Below are 12,384 nucleotides of genomic sequence, written 5' to 3'. Positions count from 1 at the left end.
TCACTAACAGCAGCTATTAGCCTTTTGCCCTCCTGTTAGGCACTTAACCTGGACCCATGTGATTCAGGCTGAATGTGTTTGACCATTCATAGTGATAGTAGAGGATAATTTCAATCTACTTGTCTAGATAAGAATGGACCACTTCTCCAGTGTGGGCCCATTATCTGCAGTTATTTCTGGTTAGTCCAAGCCAGCCATTGTGTAACATCTTGCTTTCTCTATCAGAACCTAGGCAGTAGGAATTTAAACTCCCTGAGTTTACTCTTAGCACTAGTGGATTTGTATTTAATGTATTTAAGCCGAATTCACAATGTATGACATTTGAAGAAATTTTTTTTAATTACTGGCCTGCTCTTAGTTGCTGTTAGACTTGTGATGAAATTGTGATGCATGCATACAACAATGGTGATTAGGGCAACACTACATATTTTTTACTTACCTAAACAGATCACAAGTGCACAGACTTGTAAACAACCTTATGAATTGTTTAAATAACTGCTTTAATAACATGAGTATTGTTTTATTTATTATCAATATCTTATTTAAAGTAGGTCCTTATTACTTTTTATTACACAATTTGATCAATGAAATTGACTCATTTTTTGTAAATGTGTGATAATGATGTGCATGGTGGTGCAGAAATAAACCCATTAAACAAATAACTATAACCACTGGACAGTGGTAGCCTAGTGGGTACAGCTTTGGGCTACCAACTGAAAGGTTGGAGTTTGAGTCCCAGTTCTGCCATGCAGCCACTGTTGGGCCCTTGAGTAAGGCCCTTAACTCAAGCTGGGATACACGAAGAAAAAAGTATTGTTAAACCCTTTGGTCCAAAATCTAGTGCACACTCTGTACTTCAACAAGTGTGCACTGGACCAAAAGGCTATTTGGAACAAGCCCATTGTATATGTATGCATACAGCACTGAGTAAAACACAAGCTCTAGTGCTCTTAGTGAGTGGAATGGAAACATGGACTGCATGGAAGGCAAGTGTAATGTGGACAGAATTAGCCCCAGTAATTTTAAGTAGCTCTTTAATGTTGTACTGTACAACTGTATACATATAAAAATATGTATAAATGACAAGGCATTCCAACTAAATTATAAAGAATGACAGCTAGCCTCAAAAGACACAAAAATTGTATCTGAGATAGAGCATGAGAAACAGCTTGTGCGTCAATAAAAAGTATAAGACTCATGGAAATCTGACCTTTTGTACAAAGCGATTGACAACGTCGATTTCATACATGTAATTTCTTGCTTTTCAGTAGCACCTGATATTAAAAAAGTCTGAAATTAACTAATAAAATGTTAATTAATTAACATTAATTCATGTAATGATGATGATGATTTGTGATTAAAACAGTGGTAGCCTAGTGGGTAGAGCTTTGGGCTATCAACCGGAAGATAGGTGGTTCAAATCCAGGCTCTGCTATGAGCCACTGTTGGGTCCTTGAGCAAGGCCCTTAACCCTCTCTGCTCCAGGGGCGCCGTATGATAGCTGACCCTGCGTTCTGACCCCAGCTTCCAAACAAGCTGGGATATGCAAAGAAAGAATTTCATTGTACTGTTCAACCGTATATGTATATATGACAAATAAAGTATATCTTAATTTAAAAAAAAAAAAAAGCAAAATGCTCTAGTGCTCCTAAAGTTTTGGTCCACACTGTAGGTTGGCCATGATAAACACCTGATCACCTAAGCCTTTCAAAAAGTAAAAGCCGAGTGTGTATAGTGTTACCTAGTGTTAGTGTGTACTGCCGTGACCACTAAGATGATTAGTATGTGTAGCGTGACAGCAGAGCAGTGTGTATCGAGCGAGATTAGACCCATTTTAAACAATATGTGACACTGTTCCATTATCCAATGTTTAAACTAATGCAGAGAGGCCCTCAGAGAGGTGCAGAACCACAGCTGCTTTTCTGTCTTCTATTTTCCTCTTCCTTCCTTCTTTCTGTCTTTTAGCTTACGCTTCACAGTCCTACCGGCTGCCACTTGGCGAGGTTTGTTTAAAGAGCTGTTAAAAATACAGTGGAGGCTCTGTAAGCACTTCTCCCAATCACTTTGCAGAAAATACCACAATCTATCTTTGTGTACCTGTGGAACAAAGCGTTAGCAAACACATCTGCGCTCTCAGTCTGCGAGCAAAACAAACTCGTTCTTTCCCCACCTCATATAACAAATATCTAAACAAGAAAGTGAACGCCTGTTTCTCATATATTACACCAGGCTTGGGAGTGTCGCCTTCAATCTATATCTTTTTTTTTTCTTTCTCCACTGAATGACTTAGTTCATTGTTTCATCGTTTGTTTACAAAAATGAGAGGAATTAGCATCTGAGAGCCTAGCGAAGGAATGTCAAGAAAAAAAGTCCCTTTGCCTAAGTGCACTCTGCAATGTTTTCACAAGTGTTTTTATCATGGCAACATCATGTTTACTTTGCTTGCTTGCCCCAAACTGCTTGGAACATGTTAAGAAAACACTTGTGCAGGCTTCACAAAAGCTGTCTTTGTTTAAGCCAGACTGGGTGAGGGTTCACTCGGCGTAGGGAAGGTGTTAGTGCTTGATGCTGCTAAACGTTACCACATGCATCTTCTCCAGTCTGCCGGTCGACAGGCCGGAAGAATCGCAAATAAAACAGCAAAAGCAAATAATGTGAAGTACATCAGGTGGGATAGTAAGGGGCCCTTAAAGAGCCTTTTTGACCTGTGAAGGATGGAATGAGACGCAGAAGCGTTCAGTCAGCAGTACTACGTACGTCTGTGAAGTGAAAATGAAGCAGCACCATGGCTAACATCAAGCAGAACTCTGCGCTCCCTGCCAACAGCAACAACCAGGATCAGCGGAGGTGTTGTTTTAAACTTGGCGGTTATTTATTCTGTCTTAGAAAGAAAATATTACATACCTGGATGTGCTTTCAGAGTAAATAAAGTGCAGGAACGAGACTAATTCCTGTTTGGGAGAGGAGGGATTCATAAGAGGGGTGATTGCAAATTCAGGAATAGCAGGAGCAGTTTTGCAGGGTCAGGAACTCTGGACCTTTGTAACCTTTGCTAATTTAGAGGAGGTGGGAGTTGTATATGAAAACTGAGTTTTAAATAATAGAGCCAACCTAAATATTAGAATCAAATGTTATATGGCAACAGCACTCTTAAAATACTATTTTACAATATTTTAAATGGGCAGTAAAGTATTAAAGAGCTACTTAAAGTAACTGGGGCTAATTGTGTCCACATTGTACTTGCTTTCCATGCGCTCTATGATTCCATGCCACTCACTGTAGCACCAGAGCTTGTGTTTTGCTCAGTCCTGTATTTATGCATATACAAAGGGCCTGTTCCTTTTGGTCCAATGGACACTTGATGAAGTACAGAGCTTGTGCACTAGATTTTGGACCAAAGGGTTTAACAATTAAGTATTGGGATTGCTCACAGGTACTTTGAGGGTCTTTATTAATTGACATATCAAGTGCCTAAACATTAAATATGTTCATAAATATTAAAACTAGCTGACAAGTCTGTAGCAGACATCTAACACTCTTCTTCCAAAGATAATTCCTCAGTTAGACATAGTTATTATGAAAGAGAACACTCTAATTTGGCCCAGAAACCCCTTACTGTATGGGGTCAAGCATTTAGGCATGTACCATTCTGTAGGTGAATACAACTATGTTAGCCCGTCTTTGTGATTATAGCTCCTGCCATACATGGACCAATAGTAAATCCTCTTACGTAGTTAGCTGTGTTTTAGAGTGGGATGAGGGTGTGACAGGATTTCACCCTGTGGCCAGAACAGGATACAATATGCAACAGAAAAATGGAAATGACTAGATTGGTGAGATAAAGAGGAAAAAACAAACAAACAAAATAAATACAATGGAATTTAACAGTAATGGTTATTTTAATGCTTTCCTCCTTTTAAAGGAATGGAAACTACTATCCTGGTCAGGGTTGCAGTGGATCATAATGCCAATCCATTGCAGGTCCTTAGCCATCCCCCCTCTCAGGTATACCAGTCATGTGTGTATGTAGATGACCAACTGGCCAGTAACTCCACTGCAGATTTGAACCCTGGATAGAATTTATAACGATTACATTGTTCTGATATGTTATAAAATGGTAACAGGTCTAACCAGGGGAATCAAGAGCATCTGGTTTTCATTCAGCAAAGTTAACATTAGAACTGTTGTTTTAACATTACCTAATCTTACCTATAGAACCAGTTACTGTTAACATACATACAATCTGATGTAGGCCATCCCTCCCCAAAGTGTAAAGTATAGATCTTATAAAAGATCTACGTAAAATAGTATGATTTCTTTGTCTTAAACACACATAGAGTATGCACTTCTAAAATCTTGTGCTTCGTGATTTACGCTGTTTTCTCCGTTGGACATATTTGCTTTTGCAAATGTGTGTCCATTGGAACAGTAAACACTGGAAGTCATAACAAGTTTGCTCAGTGATTGTCGCGATAGCCATTCCCTCGACGTGGCCTAAACCGCTCTCTACCAGTATATTATTACACCAGCACTAAAAGGAAAGGCTGTCTCAATGACATGTAAAATGCTGACTGTTTAAGCAACGTCTATTTAATGTGTTTTATTGTGGCAATTTATATTAAAGACTGTCATCCTGCCAAGAAGCTTTAAAAAAGTAGTCATGCGTTTGAGGTCCAGGACGTGACACATGCCAGTGCTCATAGTCCCTCCTGCTGTCAATTCTGCCGTTCAGCCAGACCTCCTCTTGTCCAGACCCTCTTCTAAGAAGCTGCATTAAAGGCCATTTGAATATTTCATTTCCTATTAATTATGCACTCTTACTCTACATGTCATTAGAAGGGAAGGAGAATGGGGGAGGGAGGAATCATTCAATGTAACAAAGGATGAAAGCCAGAGAAGACAGCTCTCCTGCGTCTTATGAACGACAAATTCCAAAGTGTCACATCTAGGGCATCTAGGTCTTTGCACAGCTCTCTTTTTGAGTTATGGTTCTGGATGAATGTTTCCTGGATGTCTGCAGGTCCTAAGTTGCCAAAAAAGTTGTTTTATCAGATAGATTTCACTTGGCCACATGGTCCATAATGTAAGGGTATAAGCAATTGTATGTAATTTTTTGCAAAGAGATAAGCTGAGAGCAGATAAAAATAGAAGTAAATGCGGTGATTGGTAAAATTTTGGGGGGTACAAAGTAAAACTCGGGTTTGTTCTGGGTTTTTTTACATTCATAGTATGATAAACCATCTATTGCCTAGTTCACACTACACGAGTTTTGCCCTGATTTTCGCTCGCCGACTGGTCGACGCTAGATTTGCTGGCTCGGTAGCAACTCGGCGTTCGCTCGGTGTTCAAAATTCAGCTCTTAATCGCTATATGTGAACTACCCAACAACTCGATCCGACCGGCTCGCCGAGCACTCGGTGACCGGATCGAGATATCTAGCATGTCAGATATCTGAATGGGTGTTTCCCGACTGGCAATGAGTGCTATGTCGAACAGCCAATGAGAACGCAAGATACAGCGTGAGAAGAAATGCAGGGGAGGAGTGTAAAAGGCTGTACAGGGGCTTAATATAATTTATATCATATTACACACGTGTTACACACAAGTTTTACAGTATTTCTGACCTTATCGTTCACTACAAAACAACAACGTTGCATTGCAAAAATATTTATTAACCTCCAACTCACTACACAACAACCCAAGCCAAATCCACTAAGATTCATTTATTTTTTCTCTTTGTTTTTACGTGCACAAACTTTGATCGCTCGCTACTTGTGCATTTTAGGACGTGGTATCATTAAACCTTTCGTCACATCTCGCGTGTGTTTTCGTAACAAAACGATATTTGGGAGACCAGAGAAGCTCGCCTGCGATTCCAGTTGGTGATAGATCGTGTAGTGTGAAACCCCCTATCACCGATCAGTCGTGTAGTGTGAAATACACACCGACTGAAAGACTCCTGAGTGCAAAAGATTCAGTCGTGTAGTGTGAACTGTACAGAGACCCGGCAAATCAGAAAGTCGTGTAGTGTGAACTTGGCATATGTCGGAGCCAGTTAGCCAGAAAGTCTGCCATGTTTTTACTACAGATCCCTAAAGATTGGGTTAAAGTAATACACTCTTGAGAGCGTGACTAAAATGTGACCAATAGGAGGAGTTTATTTGGCCCAACCCTAATTGTGGTCATTTAACAAAAACTAACAAATATATTTTTTTCATTATTAAAAGGTAAACGAGCTGTCTCATCCATACTTCCATATCTAATCTCATTTTCTCAGTTCAGACATTGCCAGTAACCAACCTGCTGTCCTCCCTGCCATTTGCCAACCACCAAACTGAAAGAATTAGGGCTAACATGTGCTTCCTGCAGGACACATGCAGCCATCCAGCTGTGTCTTTAAGAGCTGCAGCTCATGCCGTGTAACTTGACAGATTTGAAGGAGGGAACTTCCTGCCCAACATCACTTGGCTGCTATTGCCTGATCAAAATGGGACACAGGAATGACATCCTTCCCATCCAGAAAGCAGAGCTCATAGTATCACAGCTTCCAGCCACTATTAGTTGTACTGTTGCTTTTTTGCTGCCCAGACAGGCATGAGGTTTCAGTCCTGGTCATTGAGGTGAATGCTTTTGTGTAGTGCCAGGAGGATTGTACAATTTTAAGTTTCTTAACACATATTCTGTTTAAATTGAGGACACCTTTTTTAGAGTTTACACCTTGTTCATGAGTTATAGTGTTTTAGTAATACCTGTTTCAATATAAAGTGTGTACACTATTATACTAAAGGCGGCGCACATGTATGTGTAAAATAAGAGACACATCCACTGTCATTTTAATCAGACAGTACACATCATTTCTGCTTAACCCATCCTCCCATATGTCTCTTGACACACACAAACATCTCTTTATCTTGTTTCACCTCTGAACAATATACACATTTGCAGGAGCGCTATGACCATCCTTGCCACTGCCATCTTTTAGATTGATTAAGCCATCATTGCCCTGGTGTGGGTGCCATTCCTGCAAGACCTGGAAAAAAAGACACGGCCTGGCGTCTAATTTGTGGCTCTCTTTTCCACTGCATCTCTGCAGTTCAGCCCCACCAGCCCCCGAATGGTGACAGTGACCTACATGGTCAATGGTGATGTGATATAATTTAGGATATATATAATATATTGGATCCATTAGTGGCCATAATGAAGTGGCGAAATGAAAGGGTATTTGTGAAATCAGTTCAAACATCCTGCACGGCTTATGATTAAATGATTAATGAAATGCCCCTGCATAAGCATTTTCCAAACGCGTAATTCATGCGGAGCCTGATAAAAATCCTCCAATCATATTTCCTTCACTGGCAAAAACCTTATCTCGCCCATTTTATATAAATTACCACACACAAAAAAAGAGAAAAGGAGAAAGACTTGGTTGGGCCAGCTACTTATTTAGATTAGTTATAAATGTAGTGGGGTGGGCTGAGGTGAAGGGAATGTCTGGAGAAGAAGAAGATCCTGCTGGTATAAAGAATCGTGCATAATTATTATCATAATTCAAGTTTATGACAGATTCCATCTCTTTTCTCCTTGTTGTCCTTTGGCTTTTTTCTGGCTTCATTTGGGGCTTCTTAATCTGAAATGGTATAATTAACTGGAAAAAGAGAGAGAAAATAAGATTCTGTGTTAAAAGGGAAATATTTTTCACACAAGTACATGTCAGCAGGATTAAACGTCCATGTTTTAACCTAGTTTGTATCTGAATTATTTATAACCTATTTATACAGAACTGGACAGAACAACAGAAACACTGACTAAATCCTATGACATACACCGCTTCACAGATCAGACATATTACAGCGATTGTCAATAAACAGCATGTATCAGTTATAAGACTGCTGTGAAAAGCAATATGCATTTTAACATATTAGATTTTCAAGTAAAAGTGGCAATGTCAAAATAGTAGACTAAAAGACTAATAGCAGGTAAATCACTTAGAAAAACTGAAAAACGATTTTTTGTTTAAGTTTAACTGTATCAGATAAACTTTCAGAAACAGCATCAACAAAAAGCAGTGTTGGTTGCAGGTGGAAGCGCACTGACTAGTATAGATGGCACTTTGAGACTATGAAAGTCCAGCTACAAAATCACCCACAGTGTTAAATGTGCACTTCTATGACCCAGCCTTATATGACCCAGCTGTACATTGTTAGCTTTACAACTCTTTTTAAGACACTGCTGCTATTCACATAACCCCTGAGCAATAAAAAAAAAGTATGTTAGATGAGTCACTGTTTCCCCACCAGCATCAGAATGGAATCATTCAAAAAAAAGCCAAATGATGTTTTCAACCCACAATGTATACTGTCAACTTTAAATACTGTAAGGGATCCATAAAGAATACATGAAATACTCTATGATACAAGCACTCTATTCTGATTATATTTTCAATCCAGGATAATAATGCAGTTATACTAAAAATACCTATTCTGCTTTGATAAAACCCATGGTGACGTTCACAATCCCCAATCACCATGGAAAAGTCTGAATTTTAGACTGGAACATAGCTCTCTAGCTTCTTCATTGCTCCATAAGATTTCTTTTTGGATGGGTCATAATAAATAATTCTGAATTTTTTATTAGATCATTTTGTGGAGGATTCAAGGTGTAAAGACTGGCTCAACTCCCAGTTAGGTTCTATATTTTAATATGTGGTTATTGGTTTCTGTTATTTTGTCCACCATTGTAGGTATTCCATGAAATACAACAGATTTTTCAAGATACATTTAGAGCTCTCTCATTTTTCTGCAGAGAATGTGTGAATGTGTTTTTTCTTACTGTGGACACAACTTTATTTACTTTTCATTTAACCATGCATGTCCCTGGGTCCATTTTCAATTTTCAAATATAGAGAAAGAAATGACTGCACCCCTGAACATGCAGATAATGTAATTCAATATTTTCCCATAAAGTTTTATCAAATGTTTCAAATGTGTCGCCTGTCTCTTTCTTTTTCCCCCTCTCTCTCTAGACATCTGAATAATGAGCACGCGTTAGACGACAGGAGTACGGCCCAGTGCCGAGTACAGATGCAAGTGGTTCAGCAGCTGGAACTGCAGGTATCTTGCCTTTTCTCTGTCATTACTCTTTTCACTCATTTCTTCTTTCTGCTCATCTTCATCACCCACCCACCCCCACCCCCCCCCATCCCTCCACCCGTCATCCCTCATTCTCTCTGACCAGTGCCTGAGAGATACGGGGAGGGGAAACGTGAGGAACAAAAATGAAATTATTTTGTACATTTGTGAGTAACCAGTCATTAAAAATGTGTTATGTATGCATGACGGCCAGCCAAAGATATATGGGAGGCCCGGGGCCTTCGTCCAGAAGATAATTACATTTTGAATTTTACTGGGTTTTAAAGTCATTTATGACTTTCAACTATTTGCCACCCCAATAAAACATTCCTCGATGAGCGTGCTATTAATAATGCACCGAGGGAAAAAACACACTTTTTATGCATTTTTGCAGGTAAACACTACTAAAACTACTGATTAATATATACATTGAGTGCTTTTAGCGTGAGCAGTCATAATGGCAGCTAATCTATATGCATAAGGATATTAGTTATGCATGGATTCAAGGAAGAGAAGCTGTTCCATTAGTGCACATTAACACAAACCAGCAAGAAACACAACCTTGTAAAAACCTTAAAAGTACTGTAGCACCTAACACCCCGTTCCTCCCCCCTAAAAAGCATCAAAGCGAAAATAAAGAGAACAATTGCTCGATTCATCTGGATGATTACATGCTGTATGCGTTTGTTTATTTATGCTTGCTCAACAATATAACCTATTCAAACTGCTCCACAGTACAAACACTGTCAGGTATTTATCTGTGGGTTTGGCACTCATAAAAAGTCAAAACCCTGAAAAGAAAAACTAGTAGATTTAGTGGGTGTGTCAAAAACAGTTGAGGTATAATAGTTTCAGCTTCTTCCTGGGTGCAAGCGTTAATGGATGTACATTTAGTCTGATTTGTGTGGGCCAACATTATAGAACACTAGCAAGGTTGAAGGCTTACACTCATGTTCTGTATCTCTTAATTATAAGTCTATGCTTCTTCATCATGAGTAAGAAAATAAGTTTTCTGTAAACGCTAAATAAGTGTAATTACACAACACATATTTATCCTCTCTGGGGCCGCTTCCTATTCTTGTTAGGCTGACAAAAAGAAATTTTAAAAGCCTGCTTTTACTTGAATCCGTTGCTCCTTGTACATCATCTTGTGTCTTTTCTTTTTTCCTTCTTTCTGAATTACAGTTAGCGAAAGACAAAGAACGTCTGCAAGCTATGATGACTCACCTACACGTCAAGTCCACTGAACCCAAGGCCACCCCCCAGCCAGTAAGTAGCTACTCCTAGTCCCTCGTTCCCCTGTTCATCTAATTCAATTGCAAAGAACATTGCATTTTTATAATCGTGTATTTTCATAAGAAGAAGGATGATGCCGAACAGCTGTAAATAGGCACCCAGGATGCAATTTCTGTTTTGTTTTTTTATTCTTTTTTTAAATAATTGTTTTTCTGAAGGTACAGCAAAAATAACACAAACATAATTGCTAAAATGAGCATTTAGCTGTGCAATAGCAAACATTTTGTGAGGTTAGCAAAGTCAAGAAACTTTGTTTCAGTGTTAGACTGAGTGTCTGCACGTGACTGGAACAAAATCCACTATCACGAGAATTACTTCCGCAACACAAAAGTCCAAATGTAGATTTCAGCCAAGAACTTATTAAAATGTTATTCAGACCAGACATAAAATTTTATTATTCTGTCATGGTTCAGATTTGTGCCTAGTCTAGATTTCTATGAATTGTGTTGTTTTTATTATGTGGGTTTTGTTCTGTGTTGTGGCAATTTTGCAGATCATCTCTCGACCACCATCTAACCCACTACCACAGACCTTTAGTGAATGTTCAAACTCTCAGCCTGATAGAATCAGGCCTGTCTTGTAAAATAAAATGAGTACAGAATGTGAAAAAACAACCTATGTACTTTAGCAGACTTATAGAACAATAAAATATAGTGCTTATGAGTCAGTCTGTATCAGCAGACATGTCTCTGATTTACACACACGTACCGTTTCGTTCCTCCCACACCCCACTCACGCGGATTAGCATGAGCCCAGACACACCGACATGGGACCTTTGTGTATGAAAGTGGTCCGGGCCACTGATAGCTTTGTTAGCATGCTACAGCATGCCTCAAGGGATGCAGGACCTGTGTGTGAGGGGAAGTAGGGTGAAACGACACAATGCGGGGGTATTAGTGTGTTACACACCAGCTGCCTTTTATCAGTCTTTTTTATGCAAATGTTAAATATGTAGATCAGGCTTAAACCTTATATTGTTGAGACGATTGCAGGTTTTTTTTGTTTTTTTTTGGTGTAAAAAATCTTCTTTTCAAAGCAGAAAACTCAAGTTTTTGTCAAAAATATAATAAAAAAGGCTAATAATTAATGATAAAAAAGATAAATTATGTGTTTATCAATGTTCAAAACTAAATGACATATGTAGATATGCAGAGTAAATTATGTAATATTAATAATTTTAATTATTGTAATTATAACATTGTTTGCTTTTGTTTGTTAATGTTTTACCTCACTTTTTATCTTACATATACAAACTGCAAAGAAAAATCGACTTCATTGCACAAGAAAAAAACTAAATTATTTTTACTTTTTTTTACTTGCTGTGTCCAAGTACATTAAAATATTTTTGTAGTCACATTTATTATTATATATTAAGTTTAAAAATTCCAAATAGGTAATTCTTTATCGATAAATAAGTGATTTCAAGGGACACGTTACCTTAGGCTAAGTTTACCACGTAGAATTCTGACCTTTTTGCTGTCTATAAATAAGACCATATTTTATTTATTTTTTAAGCAGCTTGGTGGGTCAAAGCAAGTATAATTAGATCACCAATTACCATTTAATTCTTTTTGAAAATCTTTTGGAAAGCACCCAAATGGGAAGGCAAACAAAGAGAAGGCCATAACGCATCTGTCTGGTCTTTTGTCAAGGCTACTCAGCATATGTAACAGGAATAGCAATGACGCAAAGCTAGCTAATCCACAGTTGTATCAGAATATCTGCTTTAGGCCTGGAACTGTGTTTCAGAACAGCTTTCTTATTGGATAAACATTACATTAACTCTTAACTCTTAATATACAACAGTATCACACAACTGTTAAATCCTTTATTTGTACATATTTATCACCTATTTATCATCTAATAGGGCAGTTGTAGTTTTGTGGTTAAGGTACTGGATTAGTAAGCAGAAGGTCGCTGGTTCAAACTCCACCACTGTCAGGTTGCCACTGTTGGGCCC

At 38.5% G+C, this 12,384-nt stretch overlaps 1 protein-coding gene across 5 annotated transcripts in view; it reads left to right on the top strand.

Moving 5' to 3' along the window:
• The window catches only part of foxp1b (forkhead box P1b), a 323,816-nt gene that overhangs the window by 296,638 nt on the left and 14,794 nt on the right, over positions 1–12,384 (top strand). For all 5 annotated transcript variants that reach the window (XM_062997542.1, XM_062997543.1, XM_062997544.1 and 2 more), the window contains 2 exons: positions 9,023–9,110; positions 10,314–10,397. In XM_062997542.1, coding sequence (XP_062853612.1) covers positions 9,023–9,110; positions 10,314–10,397 — 172 coding nt within the window. The remainder of the gene's footprint in view (positions 1–9,022; positions 9,111–10,313; positions 10,398–12,384) is intronic.

Source organism: Trichomycterus rosablanca, chromosome 6, assembly GCF_030014385.1.
Source record: "Trichomycterus rosablanca isolate fTriRos1 chromosome 6, fTriRos1.hap1, whole genome shotgun sequence".
Classification (NCBI taxonomy): Eukaryota; Metazoa; Chordata; class Actinopteri; order Siluriformes; family Trichomycteridae; genus Trichomycterus; species Trichomycterus rosablanca.
This window is presented reverse-complemented; position numbering and strand designations above follow the sequence as displayed.